The 21,453-nt window shown below is 42.2% G+C and overlaps 1 protein-coding gene across 7 annotated transcripts in view; it reads left to right on the forward strand.

Moving 5' to 3' along the window:
- Positions 1-21,453, forward strand: part of PCYT1B (phosphate cytidylyltransferase 1B, choline) — a 115,740-nt gene that overhangs the window by 72,235 nt on the left and 22,052 nt on the right. For 6 of the 7 annotated variants that reach the window (XM_033113141.1, XM_033113143.1, XM_033113139.1 and 3 more), the window contains 3 exons: positions 429-507; positions 10,609-10,751; positions 13,403-13,591. In XM_033113141.1, the coding sequence (XP_032969032.1) occupies positions 429-507; positions 10,609-10,751; positions 13,403-13,591 (411 nt within the window). The remainder of the gene's footprint in view (positions 1-428; positions 508-10,608; positions 10,752-13,402; positions 13,592-21,453) is intronic. The other variant, XM_033113145.1, reaches the window with a different exon arrangement.

A 21,453-nucleotide genomic window follows, 5' to 3' on the forward strand; every position in this document is an offset into this window, starting at 1 on the left:
TATCAGACTAAACTCATTTCCACGATATAAGATCTGACTTAAGTGTGAGGCCCTATTGCCATCAATGGGACAGGAAATGGAGACGGGTTCCTCATCATAGCAGGGGTGACTCAAATCTGAAGAATGAATGAATTCTCTGAAGGACAAAGTTTAGAGGCCAAGTGTGGAAAAACAGAAGGCCAAGAAAACCTACTGCCAGAGGTAGGAGAGAAAGAGGGACCAGCAAAGGACAGAAACCAATTTAGTTCCCATTATCTCATGGAAATGGAGAGAGCTGGAAATACCTTTCAGTTAAGGATTCCAATCCACATTATAAACTGCTTATTTCAACTGCTTTATTACAGCTGCTTTGTTTCAAAAAGGCATTTTCAGATCGCAGACATGCACATCCATGCCAGTGGTGATGTCACTCTTTCTCTTTCCAACAGATTGACTTTGTGGCCCATGATGACATTCCATACTCTTCTGCTGGCTCTGATGATGTTTATAAGCATATAAAGGAAGCAGGTGAGGTGTGCTCCTGGGCTCCCCTGTCCACCGTGGCACAATAATCACATTTAATGAGATATCTGCCCTAGTTCTGCAGCGTAGACATATAAGGTATTGGAATTTCAGATGTCTCCCAAGTAGCCTCTACAACCCTCTGTTGACATGTGCTAAATGGCACAGACACCAGTTAGGTTACTTATACAGGAATCAACCTAGCCCCAAAGCACTCAACTTCCGGTTTGAGGCTAGAGTTTAGAGTTCATCAGACTAAAATCACAGGACCCTATTGTTTAAAGGGCAATCATTTTTCTCATTCACAAATAAATTATTTCATACTCCCAAGAAAGTTCCTTCCAGAAGGCAGATAACTGGCTAATTAACAACCTGGACTCCTTGTCTTTGAAGTCAGTTCTGCCGTATGTCATCCTGTCACATGATTGTAATATCTTCAGGTACCACATGCCGAAGCAAAAAAAGAATGGATAAGTATTTGTAGAATCAAGTAAAATATTTTCTTCCTGAAACCGTTAAGTGATGTTGTGGAGGGCAGACATAGTGCCTGAGCTTTGGAAGTTGTCCCATTTATTGTTAAGCACTTTTGTTAAGGTCAGCAACTCTGGTCAGCTCCAGGGAGTTATTGGGAAGAGGTGAGTTTCCTTCTACTACAGGCTCCCTGGAGTTAATTCCTTCATCAAGTTCTCTGTTCCTACTCCTATGCTGCTGGAATTGCTGTTGGGCTTTGTGACAGATCTGTGGTTTCGAGCCTCAGTGGGATTCTCAGGGCTCCTTGGTGACATTTACCTCCTCTTCTTCCCTTTCCTGTCCCAGTTTACCCGTAACTCATGCTTTCTTGACTCTTCTCCTGCATCTTTTTTTTTAGTATTAATTTCAGGTGTACAAAACAACATAATGATTAGACAGTTACACCCCTCACAAAGTGATAATCCCAACAAGTCTACTACCGCTCTGACACTGTACGTAGCTGTTACAATACCATTGACTATATTCCCTATGTTGTACTTTACATCCCATGACTATACACACACACACACACACACACACACACACACACACACACACACATATATATAAATTATAGTTGGCATTCAATATTATTTTATATTAGTTTTAGGTGTACAGCGTGGTGGTTAGGCATTTATATAATTTATGAAGTGATTCCCCCGATAAGTCCAGTACCCATCTGACACCATACATAGTTTTTACAACATTATTTACTATATTCCCTATGCTGTATTTCACATCCCCATGACTAGTTTCTGACTACTGATTTGTACTTCCTAATCCCTTCACCTTCTCGCACTTCCTCCAACCCCCTTACATCTAGCAACCATCAGTTTGTTCTCTATATCTATGAGTCTATTTCTGTTTTGTTTACTCATTTTTGTTTTTTTAGATTCCACATAAGTGAGATCATATGGTATTTGTCTTTCTCAATCTGGCTTATTTCACTTAGCATAGTACAAGGTCTAACAATTAAGTTTGCGAACTGTTGTTATGATGTTGCTAACCTTCTTTGATATCAGAAGGATTATTCATGATGAATTTGTACCAACTGGACAGTTAACCAAGTTTACTATTTGGAAGTGCTGAAAAGACTGCATGAAAAAGTTAGACGACCTGAACTTTTTGCCAACAATTCATGGCTCTTGCATCACGACAATGCACCAGCTCACACGGCACTGTCTGTGAGGGAGTTTGTAGCCAGTAAACAAATAACTGTATTGGAACACCATCCCTACTCACCTGATCTGGCCCCCAATGACCTCTTTCTTTACCCGAAGATAAAGGAAATATTGAAAGGATGACATTCAGGACATCAAGGGTAATATGACGACAGCTCTGATCGCCATTTCAGAGAGAGGTCCAAAATTGCTTTGAAGGTTGGCCTAGGCGCTGGTGTCAGTGCATGGCTTCCCAAGGGAAGTACTTTGAAGGTGACCATAGTGATATTCAGCAATGAGGTATGTAGAGCTTCTTCTAGGATAAGTTCACAAACTTAATTGTCACACCTTGTATCCTCTAGGTCCATCTATGTTGTTGTAAATGGTAAGATTTCATTTTTTATGGCCAAGTAATATTCCACTGTATGAATGTACCACAGTTTCTTTTTTTAATTAAAATTTATTGGGGTGACAATGGTTAGTGAAATTAATAGGTTTCAAGTGTACAATTCTGTAATACATCATCTACATGTCACATTGTATGTTGACTACCCAGAGTCAGTTCTCCTTCCATCACCATATATTTGACCCCGTTTTCTCTCATCTACCACCCCCATCCCGTCTTACCCGTTGGTAACCATTAAACTATTGCCTGTGTCTGTGAGTTTTTGTTTCTTTGTCCTGTTCCTTTGTTGCATTCAGTTTTGTGTCCCACATATCAGTGAAATTATATGGTTCTTGACGTTTGCTAACTTATTTTGCTTACATAATAATCTCAAGATCCATCCATTTTGTTGCAAATGGCACTATTTCATCTTTTCTTATGACAGAGTAGTATTCTATTGTGTATATATACCATATGTTTTTTATTCAATCATCTATCGAAGGACACTTTGGTTGTTTCCATGTCTTGGCCACCATAAATAAAGCTGCAATGAACATTGGAGCACATATATCTTTACGGATAAATGTTTTCAGATTTTGGTGGTAGATACCCAGGAGAGGGATTGCTGGATCATATGGTAATTCTATTCGTAATTTTTTGAGGAACCTCTATATGGCCTTCTATAGCAGCAGCACCAATCTGCATTCCCACCAACAGTGTATGAGGGTTCCTTTTTCTCCACAGCCTCTCCAACACTTGTTACTATTTGTCTTGTTGATGATAGCCATTCTAACTGGGGTGAAGTGATATCTCATTGTGGTTTTTATTTGCATTTCTCTGATGATTAGTGATGTTGAGCATCTTTTCATATATCTATTGGCCATTAGTATGACCTCTTTGGAGAACGTCTCTCCAGGTCCTCTGCCCATTTTTTAATTGGATTGTTTGTTTGTTTTTGTTGTTGAGTTGTATGAGTTCCTTATATATTTTGGATATTAGCCCCTTATCGGAGGTGTTATTTGCAAAAATCTTCTCCCATTAGTTTGGTTGCCTCTTTATTTTGTCAAGGGTTTCTTTTGCTGTGCAGAAGCTTTTTAGTTTGATTTAGTCCCATTGATTTATTTTAGCTTTTACTTCCCTTGCCTTTGGAGTCAAATTCATAAAATCCTCTTTGAACCCAAGGTCCATAAGTTTTGCCTATGTTTTCTTCTATGCAGTTATTGTTTCAGGTTTTAGGCTTAGGTCTAGAGAGTGCTTTTATGGAAGATGATGGGGAGTTAGCTTAAGATGGAAGCCTTCTGTCTCAAGGGCTCTTCCCAGCACATGGGGAATGGAGCTATTTAGATAATTTGGGCACACACTTCTATCATGTGGAATTCTTCATATTATTTAGATGTAGCAGTGACATTTTGGTCTGAATTATATGGACCTTTGCATCCAATTGGTTTGCATTCAACTGGTATCTTGGTTCTGAGTCCTTCACTCACTCCTTTATTGAAGGAGTCGCTGGCCACAAAATTACAGGCATACCTTGGAGATACTGTGGGTTCAGTTCCTTGGAGATACTGTGGGTTTGGTGCAATAAAGGGAGTCCAAACCATCATAGCCTCACAGCCCAGCAACATCTCAGTGAGACATGTAAGGGTTTGACATTTGACTTGTTTTAAGAATGACTGTGATCTAAATGAAAGATCTTTAAAATTGTATCTATGATTTTGCATTTCTCTTGCTCTAATTGTAACAGGCAAGCAAATATAAATCACAAATTGTAGGCGCTCTTTTGGGCAAATGTATAATGGAAAAATAGTCTCTGCTGTACACTCATTACCCAATACTTGTCATTTTCCTGACCTGATGTTTTTAGTCAATGTCACAGAGTTTAAAATAATCACCTAAGAATTAAAATAGTCATTGCCGGGATTTTTTAAAATACCCTGCCTTCCCAGAATATATCCATTTGGATTACTTGAAAACACAGGTGGGGAAAAGGTAATTATTTCCATCCTCTTATAGGATCAGATGGCTTGTCTGACCTTAGAAATGAGATGTCTGAGATGGAGGGGCAGTATAGTAACCTGAATCAGTCAGCTTTTCCATCCCCCTGCTTTTATCAGACCACCTTCCATAAACCTCCCATCAGCCTACTGCTCTATGAAAATCTCAGAGCAAGGAAGTGTGAGGAAGGGATGGGCTGGAATTGGTATTTTAGCTAAAGGTAGGTGCAGAAGTTGATTTTTAATGGCTTGGTTTATTTTCTGGTATTTTACTTTCTATCATACATCTCATCTACAGGCACTGTAGTTACATCCATGCATTCCTTCCTACATACATTAAACCAGTATCTCGCATGGTACAGATACTCTAGTGAATGATCATATGCTTTCCTTAGGGATTTCAAGAAGTCTATACACCCCACATTGTACTTGAGTTGCCCCCACTGCTGACATCTGTGATCAGAGCCATCTTCCCCTATTCCTGGGGCCCACCAGAACTCAATCCACGTTGGTCCCACCATCCCTCACCATTAGCCTGCTGCCACTACAGTCTTTTCCTGGTACTTGTGGCCCTTCAGACTCTTGGGGTAGGATGAACTCCTAAGCGTCACTAAGCTAGTCTCCTACGCCTTCCTGGCATCACCGTCAGCTTCTGGTAGAACTGATACTTGTACATTTCCCAGGATGGGGAGCTCCCTGCCTCCATAGCCCAGTCCATCTTTGGAGGGTTTGGACTCTCATTGGTTAACCCATGAATCTCCCGAGTACATCCCCAAGCCAGGAACAATTGGAGGGAAAATGGAATGCAAATATGAATAAGACATAGCCCTACCCATGAGAGAGAGCAGGAACAGACATAATTATACCAAAATATAAGCCTGTGATGGGGAAATGTTTCCAACGGCGGGAGTTTATGAAGCGATGCAGCATATTTGGAGAAAATGAACAAGTTTATGTAGTATAGGGTGTATAGAGGTGAGAGCAGAGATGGAGACTGGTGGGACAAGATGGCTGAGTCTTAATTCTGTATGTCACATGGAGCCAGATGCCACTCTCAGGCAGGAGAATGCCATGAGAAGGTCTCTTGTGGGGGAAGGATCAACTGGGGAGGGGGACAACATTAATTTCTATAACCGAACTTACTTAGCAGCCCCCATTTGCAGGAAAAAAAACATGCTTGACATTTGAAGTAACTCAGACTCTTCTAGATTTTCACTTAGATTGTGAGGAGTCAACTTTTGGCCTTTTTCTCCTGAGGTGATCTATGTTTTGGGGATTTATATATTGGCCTGTCATGAGGTGGGGATCTACCATGTTTCCCCGAAAATAAGACCTAGCCGGACCATCAGCTCTAATGCATCTTTTGGAGCAAAAATCAATATAAGACCCAGTCTTATTTTACTATAATATAAGACCCGGTCTTATATAACATAAGATGCACTAGAGCTGATTGTCTGGCTAGGTCTTATTTTTGGGGAAACACGGTAATTCTTGCTGACCTTTTGTTTGGAGTATCAAGACTTACTCAGCCATCACCCGTGGCTACCAGACTCCCATCGCAGCCCTCGGACACTTAGCCACTTCCTCCATCTGTTGGCCTGTCCTTGCCACAACCTCTGCAGCAGGATTCCTTAAAATGTGCTCCAGGTGTGCCACTCAGCAGTCAGACCGGTCTTAAATTTCAGCTGCCTTCAGTGTTCCTAGAGAGGGTCTCGAGAACTTTAAAAATGTCTCCCATAGTCTACTGGAGGGTAAGAGAAACAAGACGGTGGAAGGGAGCTATGCCAGGCCCTGTCTGGCCTGCGCATCATGAGGAAGTCTCTCCTGAGGCCTCCCCATGTTGGCACAGGGCCTCTGCGACACCATTTCCTCCCAAAGTTCCTAGAGGTAAACAGGGTGCCAGTTCCTCTGCTCTGGGTCTTCCAGGGGGTCTCTTCCTTGCCTCTGGGGTTTGAACCTGAGTGGGGAGCAAGGGACAGGCCCTGCTCACATTCTCCAGCTTCCGCTGCTTGCCTGCTGATCCCGCTCTGGGCTCTTTTCCTCAACCCCAGGAGGGGTTTCTCTTCTTCCAAGAGGGCAGGACACTGCCCCCTTTTCAATTTCATGTCTTCCCCACTCCAGGTCTTAGGGTAAAACATTCTTTACCCTGAATCCACTCAGCCTTTGGTTCTTAATAATTAAAGGGACACTGCTGGGATTTAGAAAACCCTTTTTGTACTCCTCAGAGCCTGGCTCTTTCAGGTGAAGAAGGTCTTACCTTTCATAACTATTTGAAATGAGCCTTCACAAGAGCCTGGTTTAGAAGTCTAAAGCTGAACACAGTCTCCCGTATTCTCAGCTACATCGGCCTTCCCTTGAGGTGGGGAAGCTCCATGCCACCCCAGCAGGGCTGCCGGTCAGTTCTGCCCTGTGCTCTCAGAGACGGTTCCCTCAGTGCTCAGGAGCATTAGGTAAGAATGGGAGGCCTGACGTTCTCAAATCCCAATCTCATTTGTCCGGAGTTCCAAGAAAGGAAGCCCCACACGCTTCAGACTTGCAAGGCTGCTGAGGAACATGTTGGGGAGAGGGAGAAACTGGGATGCATCAGTTACACTGAGGTGGTATGGCATGAAGTGGTGATTCCTTTTTCAGGTCTTTGTAAGATCTGAGGTGTGAGCCAGCTGCTGCTTCCCTAAAATTGCCATGAAGACCCTGGTAGAGACCAGTGCTTGTCAAATGAAAATGTGGTTTCGGTGGGCCTAATCGGGCCTAACATCCTCATTTCTGATGAGCTACCAGGTTGTGAGATACTGCAAGTCCATAGACCTCACCAAGAGTAGCGAGGTTTAGAAACTAGACCAGGGATTCTGGTTCACCCAGGGTTACCTCCAGGGTTAATTGAATCAGAGTTTCCTGGGGTGACAATTCCCCAGCTACCTTGTAGAGTAGGAACAAGCATTGGCTGGTGGTGGTTTTATTTCTGGGTGAGTGACCTCTAGGGATCTAAGAAAAAGTTGCTTTACTGATTTTAGGGAGTAAAACCTCAAGTCCAGTTGTTTAGATGTAGGAACAGGTCCAACATTTTTCTACCTAAGAAGTCCCACACTCAATTGTTGCATAAGAAATCACTCCCGCAGTTCGTGACTTAAAAGAGCCACTTTATTTTGCTCATGATTTTGTGGGGTGGGATTTCAGCAAGGCCTTGGCTGGGTGGTTCCTGCTTGGGGTCTCTCAAACGGTTGTTGTCGGATATTGCCTGGGGTTATGGTCATCTGAAGGCCCAACTGGGCTGGAGGTCCCAGATGGGTCACTTATGTGGCTGGCATTGGATGCTGGCCACCCCCCGGGAGCTCAGTTGGACTTGACCCTGGAACACCTACATGTGGTCTCTTGTTGTGTGGGCTTCTCACAGCATGGCAGCTGGGTTCAAAGAGTGTGCGTCCTAAAAGGAGGTATTCAAAGGGCTAGCAATCTCGACAGAACCTGCAAGGCTTCTGACCGAGCCTTGGAAGTCACTCAGTGTCACTTATACCACAATTTGTTATAAGCAAGTCATTAAGGCCAGCCGCGATTCCATGGGACAGGAATCGTGCCCATCTTTAATTCACCACAATTCCCATTTCCAATTTGAATAGGCAGGTGGTATTTCACTTGCCCTGGGAGCAGAGGCATAAGACTATGTGTGACCTTTCATATGCACAGGGATCCTTTCTTATGATCCATTGATCTGCTCTTGCTGAATCCTCACCAAGGGAGAGCCACAGCAGAGACCCGTTTGAGGCCCAGGTAGAGGCCTCCAGAGTATTCACTGTGGGAGAAAGATGCTCAGAAATGGGCTAAGCATCCACATTTGGTTTTTATACTCCAATCAAAGTGTATTTTGAAAGTCAGAAATCACTTCAGAGGAAGCCAGAGATATGAAGGGCATGAATTAAACTTTACAGCGCTGCTTGTCAGAACTACATATCAAAATCGTCCAGCAAAGCTGGATGAAAACATGGAGCTTGAATGAAGGAGACTGTCAGGTCCACATTACGTATCATCACTCTAATATTGCCTACTGCCGTTGAAAGTTTCCTTCATTAATATGTGCTTTGCTGCTTCTTAAAATAACTCCATAACCAAAAGCCGCAATTCTGAAAAGCATGAGAAAAAAGGTTCTCTGATCATGCTCATTACTGAATATTTTTAGCAGAGCAATAATTAGGATGTGGAGGAAGCCGGATGCCTCATTATGTCAGCAGAGGGCTTGGCTTCTTTCAGAGACCTACCTCCCAGCCAGCCAGAGCAGATCTCTCCCCAACCCCACCTTTCAGCTGCTTAGCCACAGAGCCTTCACCCTGTGGCTTCAGGAAAAGGGTGAGCTCTTGTCACCAGTGTCTAACTGACTTGCTAAAAATCCGTTAGTAGCTAGAGAATCTTCTTAACATTTATCTGAACAGGCAGTGGTATGGGTGAAATATCTGTCTGCTGAAAAAGGAGCTCCACGCCTCACCAGAAGGCTCTCTGCTCCTCCCAGATGACCTGTTATTTCAGGTCCCCCTGACTTGGGACCACTCGGCGTTCCCCACCCACCAAAGCACCCTGCACGGCTGGGTCACTTGGGTGCCATCTACGTCCATGCATTTAGATGTTTGCATCCTCTGCCTACCATTTGGTTTTCCGTGTTTTAGTCCACCTTCTTAGAAGGTGATAAGTTTTGGTCTAGTGGTAAACCCCAACTCTGTCCTCTGAGCCACAGAATACAAGAAACTGGATGCTCTGTCTCTGACATCAGCAGTGCCACCCTGCTGCTGATACTGTGACTGTGCAGGTGATACCAAAAGAAAGCTCCAAAGGGGCACCCTGGTAGGGGCCAGAAGACTGAAAAATTCGCCCAGGTCAATAGAATCAGAAAGAACTGGATTTGGAAAGGCGCGTAGAGATCAATATTCATCTAGTCATTCATCTGACAAATATTCCTCTAGTGCCTGCTTGTCACGCAGTGCTGAGAATATAGAAGAGAATGAGACAGGAGCAGTTTCTTCTCTCACGTGGCTTATAGTCAAGTGGGGAAGGCCATTATTGAACAGGTGTCTCATGCCTGATGTCTCTGACTGAGCAGCCATAATCATACTGGGTAGAAAGATCTCAATTGCCAACATGGCATTTCAGTTAACAACAGAAGTAAGTACAAACCACATTCTTGTCTTTGATAACATTTGTAACCGCTTTTTAGCCCTGTATTGTATACTCAAACATGTAAGGACTTCAAGGGAGTTCTATTAGAACTTGGCATCCTCTGTGCTTATTTTTACTCAGTCCCACATATTCTAGATGAAAGGGCCTTTGAGTGGTGAAATCACCATCCAGAGTAGAACAGTCTTAGGGCGATAAAATCATCTAGCACCCCCACAGGCATGTCTTTAGATCAGAGACAACAAAAATAGTATATTTTTTCTTCTTTTCTTTTGGTATAATGTGACACAGACTTCCTTGGGGAAGAAGGGGAGTTGCTGTGATCTGACTAATTCATTGACTCAATCATTATTCTCCACCCACCTACTTATTTAATTTGCATTTATTGAGAACCTTCCATGTGCTAGACACAGGGGCACTAAGCTGGGTGCTGGGGATGCAAAGACAGCTGAGGCATAATCTGTGCTTTCAGAATGTTCCCTTCCTATGAGACAGATACTGAAAATACGTTTGTTAATGGAAGATGACTTTGTGTCCTAAATGTTGTGGATTCTGTCTAGAAGGTCAGATGCATAACCTTGAAGCTGGATGCTGCAAGATGAGGAGGAATGCTGTGGCTGATGTGGGTAGGGAACGGGGCTCCATGGCAGAAAGGAAAGCTGAGCGTGAGCAAATGCCAGGAGCCAGGTGAGTGCACGGTGCATCCAGGGAACAGGTCCAGGATGATGAACATGCAGTGTTTACTGCAGGGAGGGAGCGTACAGAACTGAGCCTAGGAGAGTCAGCTGAGACCAGACGTGGAAGCCTCAGGAGATGCAACTTTGTCCTGGAAAGGAGAGCCATTAAAGAGGACGGGTCAACCAAGTTTTTCCTCTTTATCTCCTCTTTCTTATTTGAACAGGAATGTTTGTTCCAACGCAGAGAACGGAAGGCATCTCAACATCAGACATCATCACCAGAATTGTCCGAGACTACGATGTATATGCCCGACGCAACCTCCAGAGAGGGTACACAGCCAAGGAATTGAATGTCAGCTTTATAAACGTAAGGGTGCCACCCCATTCCCTCTGAGGACCACCACATCACATCACGGCTGTCACCACTGCCACCGTGTATTGAGCACTTACTTTATGCCACATAGTATTCTTGATGTTACATTTATCATCTCATTCAACCCACATAACAACCCAATGATGTATTATCTCTATTTTACAGGTGGAGAAGCCAATGTCCAAAGGGGTAACATAAGTTAACTAAGGCACACAGATAGTGAGCTTCACCTTTTATAAAGGAGCTGCCTCGCTTCCCTCCCCTCGCTCCAACCTCCCTTCTTTAGAGTTCTCCAACTCGGGTGAAGGGTTTCTGGGAGAGCTGCCATCATGAAAGGCCAGAGTTGTCTTCTGCTCAAAGGGAAGGAAGGAGGACAGAGGTGATAAAAAGCTAAAGCCTGAGAAAACGCTTTCTTGTTCTAACATTTTTAAATTTTCATTTTATTAAGCCCTTACAGATGCTCATTAGAGAACTTAACAGCTATTTTGTATTGTCCAGAGAAATTACAGCTGCTTAAATAAAGCTTCAAGTCTTTGGCTTCCTTTGGTATTTCTGCTGCATTGTTCTCCCAGAGCTGCTGTTAGTTTAATAATAGAGCAACTGTTAAAACAATCTTTAAAACAAGCAAAACAAGTTGTTAAAAAGCAAAGAGAGCAGCCCAGTTGCTAGAGGTGATGTTAGTGAGTCTGGACAACTGTATTTGCCTGGATTCTGAGGAGCTGATGTAGTTGATTAAAACAAGAACTCTCCATCCACACAGAATTTCAACCCCCCAAAATAGATACTTTGTTTTTAAAGGGGATTTTTCTATAAAACTAGATGCTTATAAGTATATGCAGCCATAATTATGCAGCAGCTTATACAAATTGATCGCTGGTACCTTCGCAATGAGGGGGGGCTCCTTAATTGTAAATCAGTGATTACTGGTTGTCCTGAGGAGGCAGGGGGTGTTGGAAGTCCAGGCTCTGTGGCTGCATACAAGCCGGGCAATAAAATGGAAAATGTCAGATTCAAGTGGTACCAGAGTAAGTGGCTGAAAAGAATTCAAAGTGATTATTTGGTATCTTATAGAGAATAAAGCCCTGGTTATTTCCATAATTAAACTGTTCTTTTAAACTGACTTCAGTCAACCATCCAAGTATGTCGAGCCATTTCCAAAAGTTCTTACACACGCTCTTCAAGCGGCCTTTGGATAAGCCACTTAGTTCAAGGAATCGTGTAGTCAGCGTGGATGTGCTCGAGGCCTTTCTGGGACAACAAATACGGCCGCAACCAAGAGATGAAATCAAATGCATTGGATGGGCATCCACATGAATCACAGAACCTCAGAGGAGACAGGAACCTGACGAAGGTCAATGACCCAGTCGAAGTCCCTCCATTTGGAAATGAGGAAAGCAGACCAAGGCCCCTCAAGCAAAGTAGAGATAGAGGCGGCAGCAGGCTCCCAGCCCCTTGACTCCCGGGCCAGTGCTCATTCTGCTACTCTGTGCTGCCCCTGAGAGCTGTATGTAATAACCATGTATCATCTGTAGCTGAGTGGCAGCAGGTATAGCTCACACCCCACCCTGAGGCTGCAGTAAGGTTTGGAAGGTCTAAATCAACAAATCCTGACCCAGTTCTATAATATTCCAGATGCCTCAAAAAATTCTGAAAAATGAACTTCAGTCCCATGTAGTGAAATAAGCCTTATTACCTATCAGGAAAAAAAATGTATCATGATTTCATGGAGGAAAACACCCTTTTTCATATTATTTTCATGGTTTTGATACCACTCTCATCAAGTAACACAATTAAATGCCTATGCCACTTAATAGTAATGAAACAGACAACACACATTGAGCTTTTACTGACTGCCACACATTATGGCAAACATGTTCCATGCATTACCTTATCTAATTATTAACAGCAACCCTATAAGGTAGGGATGATAATTATACCCAATTTACAGATGAGGAAACTGGGGCTTAGAGGCGATATGAGTTGCCCAGTATACAATGCCTTCCAGGTACATAGGTATAGCACTGCTGCATGAAGACTATAAGAAGAACAAACTCCCAGTGCAGAGAAGCTATCAGAATGAAAGCTTTCTTCATCACTGAGAATATTGATGCAGTTCAATTAGCTTAATGGAAAATATCATTGCAATGAAAATTTTAGTATAATACATGAGTTCCAAGGCCCAACCAATGGCCCACTTATTTCAACCAATATTGGTTTTAACATGTCCCAGTAAAACAGAGGACTCAGGCAGCTCTGAGTGGCCATTCTATGTAAAATTCATACTTTTGTAAAAGTCCCAGCAGAATTGAAGGGGTGTATTTGCCCACTATCTACCAATAATAAAGAACAAATATATGTTTTTGGTTCTTCTCTTATAGAAGCTAATTCAACTCAGATGTTTACAAGAAAGAGAATATTAAAACCACTTGTACTTCACTTTACATATCCAAGTAGACTAATGACAAATGACTTTTCTTCCAAGAGATGTGCCTTCCCTTCAATTCAGCCCTTGGGAAATAGCAATATCCTGACTCTTCAGGTTAAGAACATGAGTTGAAGTAAAATATAACCATTAGTATAACTGATTGATCTTTCTCATGTCCTCTTAGATAAATTCATTTCTTTCTCCTTTAATTTTTGACCAGGAGAAGAAGTACCGCTTCCAAAACCAGGTAGACAAGATGAAAGAAAAGGTCAAGAATGTAGAGGAAAGATCAAAAGAATTTGTTAACAGAGTGGAAGAAAAAAGTCACGATCTAATTCAAAAGTGGGAAGAAAAGTCGAGGGAATTCATTGGCAACTTCCTAGAACTGTTTGGGCCTGATGGAGCATGGGTATGTAATTATTTCACTTAGCCCCGTATTCAGTTTGTCTTTCTCTTCATGTAACCACTCAAGGGTGTCCCTTATCTCAGTCCAGTATGTGGCTCCCACTTTGAGCATCCGCCTGAGTGACTTCAAGTTCATTTAACTTCATCATTTAGTTCCTATTTACCCCTTGATATGGCACCCAAAGCCAGCTCCGGTCTATTTCTTGTCCAGAGATTGAAGCTATTTGGTAATCATTGAATGTCTATTACTGCAGGGACTGGTTCCATAGCTCATCCCAGGCTCCTAGTTAGACATAATACAAGGAGATAATGCAAAGCTTGGGGGAAAGGGTGAAGTGGGTCAGTGGCACCATGGAACTTGTTTTGTAAGACAAGGCTAACAGGCTCTTGGATCAACCAGGGGAGGAGGATGCAAAAGAAATGTAGCTGCCGTGGTCAGCTTGTGTTGTCAGGAACTCTCCTTTCATTGGTTGGAAGAGAGAGAAGAGGTAGGATTTTGTCCTGCATCTGTGCCCATCACACCATGATTTCCCCCACCCACCACTGCTTTTTTCCATGGGATATGTGTGTTGGTGCAAAAGTCTTAGGGAACTGAGGCCATAACCTGAATCTTAAACTGAGAGGAAATGTTGAGGGTCTCTTGCCTAAATTCTACAGATAATTGAGTAAAAACTATGGAAAGGGAAAAGAAAATTCTGGAAACCACCTTGTACTCCACTGATAGTTCCATTGTGCATGCATTTTCAGAGTAAATAACCAGTATTGTCAGCAATTAATGAGGGTTCTATGAAAGTGATACTTTTATAGCTAACTTTCCTTTTAAAACAAAAAGGAGGGATTCTATTTGATTTCCCGGATTTTAAGTAGCCAAGATTTCCTATTATGACATGAGAAATCTAACAAAATCCACTTCTGCTTAATTATTTTATTGATGGGTTGTCACTGCTGCCTCTCTGCTCATTTGAGCTGGTTCATTATAGGATTATCTAAAAGTAAAACACTCATTTAGTAATGAAAAAGAACAACGTTTGAGACGTTGGAAGAGATGCTTTGCATAAGTGATTATAGAGGTGGATACTGTAAGCCAACGATGTCCTATTGGCTGATTCTGAGAGGGGTAGAGGATTTGCAAGGGGCTGCTTGAGCCCTTGTTGACTTCTAGAAAAAGCTGGCAAGCGTGGAGGAGCCAAGGGCTAGATTCCTTTTCATTTTCCCTGGGCCTGTTAAAATTTTCACTCAGGTCAATTTAATTCATGGGACATTAATTAATGTCCTCTTCTATACCCAGTACCAGGGAAGACAGTGAAGATAAAGTACAGACCCTGTCCTCTGGTATTCCATGGTCTCTAAAACAAAGTCTGAAATTTCCCATTAATCTAGTGTGTACTTCAGTTGTTCCCATTTTCACAACTGATTTTCAGGCTCTGAAGAAACAGCTAGTGAGTTTTTAATGAAACCATGGAAGTGTTCATTTGCTTACAAGGATTCAGAAATATGTCTCTGCGAGAAGCCTTGGTCTTGTAACTCGAAGAGATGGGTGTTTTCTCCATCCAGAGTGTGCAAATGCAGGGAAGGAATATAATTTCATAGAGACTTTGTAGACCCTAGCCATTTCAGGCTCCAGTGAAGGTGAAATGCTAGCTGGAATTGTTCTAGGGGATTCTGGTGACAGCGAGCTGAAGTGATTTTTAAGCAATGAAACCCAACTTAGAGACTGGAGGTTTTTCTTTTTAAAACTTGCTATTAGTGTCAAAACTATTATTAACATTAATTTACCGTATCAGCCAGGCTTAGACATTACTTTTTTTCTGTTGACATTAAAAGTACAGGAATAGTTACAAGAATGTTAAACGCCAAGATAAGTAATTTGCTTTTCATCAATATGCTATTATTATAATAATTCTTTATTTGTGGATTTGGGACTGGAACTCATTTCTTAAAATAGAGGATCTGCATTACCTGCAAATACAGTACTGATACAAATAATCCAAGCTTGGAAAGGCACAAAAGAGAAGGATTTACGGTACAAAATTTGGTACAACAGAATTGGTAGGCAGCATAGTATGTAGCTTATAGTGGGTACTCCATAAATGTTTCTGGATTGCATGGATGGAGGGATGGATATTTAATGAAGAACTATTCATAGAACCTTCCAGCATCTGGAAAGAATATGATGAGGCCAGAATCTTACATATCTATATTGATCTGTACTGATATGTGTATACGGTGCTGGATATAGGGCTTGGTTACAACTTGGTGTTTGGTGGATCAAATTTAGTAGGCAGACTTGGGTTGCTTGGCCCTCAACAATGTTTTAAAATTTCTTCATAATTTATTTTATTGAGGAACAGTGTGTTTTTCCAGGATCCATCAGCTCCAACTCAAGTCATTGTTTTTAATGTAGTTGTGGAGGGTGCAGCTCAGTTTCAAGTCAAGTTGTTGTGTTTTTTTCACTCTAGTTGTGGAGGGCGCAGCTCATTGGCCCATGTGGGAATCAAACCGGCGACACTGGTGTTGTGAGCACTGTGCTCTAACCAACTGAGCCAACCGAGCGCCCTAAAATTTCTTTCAGGAAGGGCACGAACTCCCTAGTTCGTTTGCGGTGGCCACACCGTTCCCCACTTGCTCCCTGCCTCCTGCTGTCATCTGACTTACACGGTTGATGCTGTGTTTGTGCCTCATGGTATAGTCTTTAAGTCTCCTCAGGTGACCTCACGTTTGATATCAAAACTACAATATAAAATCCAAACCTTTACATTCCATGTCTGAGTGGAAAGTGGTTGTGGTCATGCTGCTGCTGCTACTGTCTGGAAATTGTATAGTAGGTTAAACTCTTTTTCTGAAGGCCTTTTATATCTGCTATTTTGAACCACCCATGAAGGTAGTATTACAGCTGTGTTAGAAACAAAGGCCTAGAAAAATGATGAAGCTTTCCTGTGGTCTCACAGGAGTTGGGAGGTACTGGGATGGAGCCTGGGGCCAAGCCTCTTTCTCCTAGCCAGCACTGTGTCCTTCAAGATAGGAATGTCCATGGGATGCTGTTGCTTTGCATCACTTCCGGGTGTGGCACTGTGGAGAAACTGAGGTTTACCAAAACGTCTGTAAGGCTTTGTGACAAAGCCACTTGCCAAAATGGCACTTTAGGCCAGGTCATCTAGATTCAGGAGAGGTACTGTCAGCCTTCTTTCTAAGCAAGCAAACATGGTGTCCATGGCTGTATTAGTTATCTATAAGTATGTAACAAATTACCCCCAAATGTTGTGACTTAAAAACAACAAACGTTATCTCACGCATTTTATGAAGGTCAGGAATCAGGAAGCAGCTTAGCTGGGTGGTGACGACTTTGGATCGCTCATGAAGTTGCAGGCAAGATGTCAGCTGGAGCTACAGTCATCTAGGGCTGGAGGATCTTCTTCCACATTCATGCACGTGACTGCTGATTGGATACCTCACTTGCAAACCACATGGGCCTTTCAACGTGTCTGCCCAAGTGTCCTCATGACTTGACAGCTTCCTTCCCCCAGTGAGTGATAGAGACCAAGACAAAATCTATAGTCTTAAAATTTCTTTTTAATTTTTCATTTACAGTTGACGTACAATATTATATTAGTGTCAGGTGTACAATGTAGTGGTTAGACATTTATATACCTAATGAAGTGATCACCCCGATAAGTCTAGTACCCATCTGACACCATAGTTATTACAATATTATTGACTATATTCCCTATGATGTACTCTATAGCCCCGTGAGTATTTTTATAACTGGCAATTTGTACTTCCTAATCCCTTCACCTTTTCCACCCATCCTCTAAACCCCCTTCCATCTGGCAGTGATCAATTTGTTTTCTGAATCTATGAGATTGTTCATTTTTTTTTAATTCCACATATATATGAAATCATATGGTGTCTTTCTCTGTCTGACTTATTTCATTTAGCATAATACCCTCTAGGTCCATCCATGTTGTTGCAAATGGTAAGATTTCATTTTTTCGTATGACTGCATAATATCCCATTGTAATTATCCATTCATCTATCAGTGGACACTCAGGTTGCTTCCGTATCTTGGCTATTGTAAATAGTGCTGCAATAAACATAGGGGTGCATATATCTTTTCGAATTAGTGCTTTCGATTTCTTCAGATAAATATCCAGAAGTGGAATTGCTGGGTCATAAGGTAGTTGTTTTTAATTTTTTGAGGAATCTCCATACGGATTTCCATAGTGGCTGCACCAATCTGCAATCCCACCAACAGTGTACGAGGGTTCCCTTTTCTCTACATCCTCACCAACACTTGTTTGTTGATTTATTGATGATATCCATTCTGACAGGTGTGAGGTGATAGATCATTGTGGTTTTAATTTACATTTACATGAAGATTAGTGATGTTGAACATCTTTTCACTAGTGCCGATCTCGGTATCCTTTGGTGGGCGCCACAATGTGAGTTGAGGCCAGCCACCACTTGTGCTGGACTTGTGGCCACTTAGTTGAAGCTATGCCCCAACCCAAAACTGGCCACTACTTATGCCAGGCTTGGGGCCACCTAATGGGTGTTACAATGCAAGTTGAGACCAGTCGTTGTTTATGCCAGACTTGGGGCCGCTTAGCAAGGGGTATAGGGAACACTGAGGCCAGTGCTGCTTGTTTGGGGTTTGTGGGCCTTTCAGAGATTTTAAGAATGTGCACACTGTGAGTCAAGGCCAGTTGCTTGTGTAGAAAAGCTGCTGGAAGAGGTTCAGGCCAGGTGTATGAGTTGGGTGGGGTGGGGTGAACGGAGTTAGCCATGTTAATGGAGAACTCAGATTTGATGCCCTCCTGTGTCTGCTGGCTGGGTGGGGGGAGGGCTCAAAAAAGGAACAATGGTGCCTGCCAGCACTTCTGTCCCCAGAAAGAGCTATCCTGATCCCTGCTTCTGCTGCCCCTTCACTGAAGCCCAGAACAAGTGAAGTTTGTTAGTGAGCGAGTCTGGGTATGGGCTCCTCAAGAGGTTGCCTCAGTCTCCAGTAGCTCCCTGTCTCACTTGGACACAATCTCCACTGGTTTTCACAGCCAGATGTTATAGGGGCTCCTCTTCCCAGTACAGGGAGCCCTTGCTCCTGAGGGAGCACCTCCGCAACAGAGATAACCCTCCTCCCTCCCGATCCTTAATCACCACATCATAGGTGTGGGACCAGCTCATTTCACATCTCTGCCCCTCCTATCAGTCCAGACGTGGCTTCTTTATATCCTTAGTTATAGAACTTCTGTTCAGCTACTCTTCAGGTGGTTCTCAATGATGGTTGTTCTATAATTTAGTTGCAATTCTGATGTGGTCATGGGAGGAGGTGAGCACAGCATTTACCTACTCTGACATCTTAACCAGAAATCCAAAAGCTATAGTCTTTGATGACCTCATAATAAAAGTGAGAAACCATCATTTCTGTCATATTCTACTGGTCACACAGACTAATCCTGGTATATTTTTGGGAGGATAGTACACAAAGATGTCAATACCAGGAGGGAGTGAGGCCATCTTGGCAGCTGGCTACAATTGCTTTTGAGAATTTGAAGCAAGTGATCTACTTCTCAGTCACTATAATAGATTACCTATTCCCATTTATTCACTTTGATTGGTGGATTATCAGAGCCCAAGGTATTATTTTTCAATCTCATCACCTACCACTCCACGTATTTAGCTAGTGATGTGCCACATAACAATGTTTCAGTCCATGATGGATCACATACATGATGGTGGTCCCATAAGATTATAACGGAGCTAAAAAATTGCTATCATCTAGTGACATCATAGCCATTTTAGTACAATGCATTACTCATGAGTTTGCGGTGATGCTGGTGTAAACAAACCTATTATGCTGCCAGTCATATAAAAGTATAGTACATATAATTATGTACAGTATATAATACTTGATAATGATAATAGACTATGTTACTGGTTTATGTATTTGCTGTACTATACTTTTGTTGGTACTTTATAGTATACTATTTCTACTTACAAAGTTTGCCGTAAGAGTATACCGTGTTATGCCAGCAACAGCCTTCATATATCTCCTGTGTACCATGTCTCTTGATTACATTATTTCCTCTTGTCCTTGATTTAATCTGGTGTTGTTATACAGTAACATGCTGTACAGGCTTGTACCATAGGAGCAATAGGCTATACCATAGAGTCTAGGTGTGTAGTAGTCTATAACATCTATGAGGTCTGACAATTAAGTTCGCGAACTTGTTGCAATGATGTTGCTAACATTTTTTTTTATATCAGAGGGATTATTCATTATGAATTTGTACTAACTGGACAAACAGTTAACCAAGTTTACTATTTGGAAGTGCTAAAAAGGCTGCATGAAAAAGTTAGATGAAAACGACCTGAACTTTTCACCAACAATTCATGGCTCTTGTATCATGACAATGTACCAGCTCACACGGCACTGTCTGTGAGGGAGTTTTTAGCCAGTAAACAAATAATGGTATTGGAACACCCTCCCTACTCACCTGATCTGGCCCCCAATGACTCTTTACCCGAAGATAAAGGAAATATTGAAAGGAAGATATTTTGATGACATTCAGGACATCAAGGGTAATACAATGACAGCTCTGATGGCCATTCCAGAAAAAGAGTTCCAAAAGTGCTCTGAAGGGTGGCCTAGGTACTGGCGTTGGTGCATAGCTTCCCAAGGAGAGTACTTTGAAGGTGACTGTAGTGATATTCAACAATGAGGTATGTAGCACTTTTTCTAGGATGCGTTCGCAAATTTAATTGTCCAACCTCATATGTTGTATAAGTGCACTCTATGATGTTTGTTCACACAATGACAAAGTTGCCAAGTGACAAACTTCTCAGAATGTATCCCAGTCATTAAGTGGTACATGAATATACATGCTGGGTTCTTGTAACCAGTCTTGACTCATACTCAGAAAATAACCTGTAATCCAAGCAGAGCTGCAAAGGGAAGCCTTCCCAACAGACTTTGTACTACCTCTCTTTGGAGGGGATGTCTCTTTGAAAGATAGTCTGTGTCAATGGAGGGGGTTTCAAGGAGCTAAATTTTGAAGCTTTGTTGCCATGTTGGAAGTGACACTGTTCACTTCCAAGGTATTCAGTGAAAAGGAACCGGGACCCAGGGAGGCTGAATCAGCTTTCAGGGTTTGGTTTTGGGTAGGGCCTTCCTAGTGAAAGTTTATTTTTGCTTGAAGTGTCTGAATTCCCAGAGCAGACACATTCTATTTAAACATAAGTACCCCAACTACATACGCTGCCTTTAAAAAACATTATGCATCATTTTGAATGATCTGCCACTGTATTCCTTCATTGGCTCTGAACACAGAGAATCATTTCCTGTTTGAAATGAAAGTATCTATTCTATTTTACCATGTGAACGTAGACCCTTTCCTGGAGCACCAGGAGAGAATGACCGTAAGTTAGGTGCCAAGTTTTTAGTTCATCCTGGACTACAAATTCCCTCTGCCCCAATCCAATCAGTCTAGTGGATCCCTTTGCCAACCAAACAGGCCTTTGCCATCTGATATGAGACTGCCTTTAAAAAAAAAAAAAGACTTTGATAGTGTGTTTGTTTTCTGGAAAGAACAGATTTATATGTTGTGAGGTCCACTGCTAATTTTCTCAAACCAGTAAAATATACATAACATAAATTTTACCATTTAAACCATTTCTAAGTGTATAGTTCAGTGGAATTAGGTACATTCACATTGCTGTGCAACTATCACTACCATCTATCTCCAGAACATTTTCATCATGCCATATTGAAACTCCTTACACATTAAATAATAAATTCCCATCTCTCCCCTTCCTAGGCCCTGGGAACCACCCTTCTATTTTCTGTACCTCATAACTGGAATCATGTAGTAT

This window comes from Rhinolophus ferrumequinum, chromosome X (assembly GCF_004115265.2).
Source record: "Rhinolophus ferrumequinum isolate MPI-CBG mRhiFer1 chromosome X, mRhiFer1_v1.p, whole genome shotgun sequence".
NCBI lineage: Eukaryota > Metazoa > Chordata > Mammalia > Chiroptera > Rhinolophidae > Rhinolophus > Rhinolophus ferrumequinum.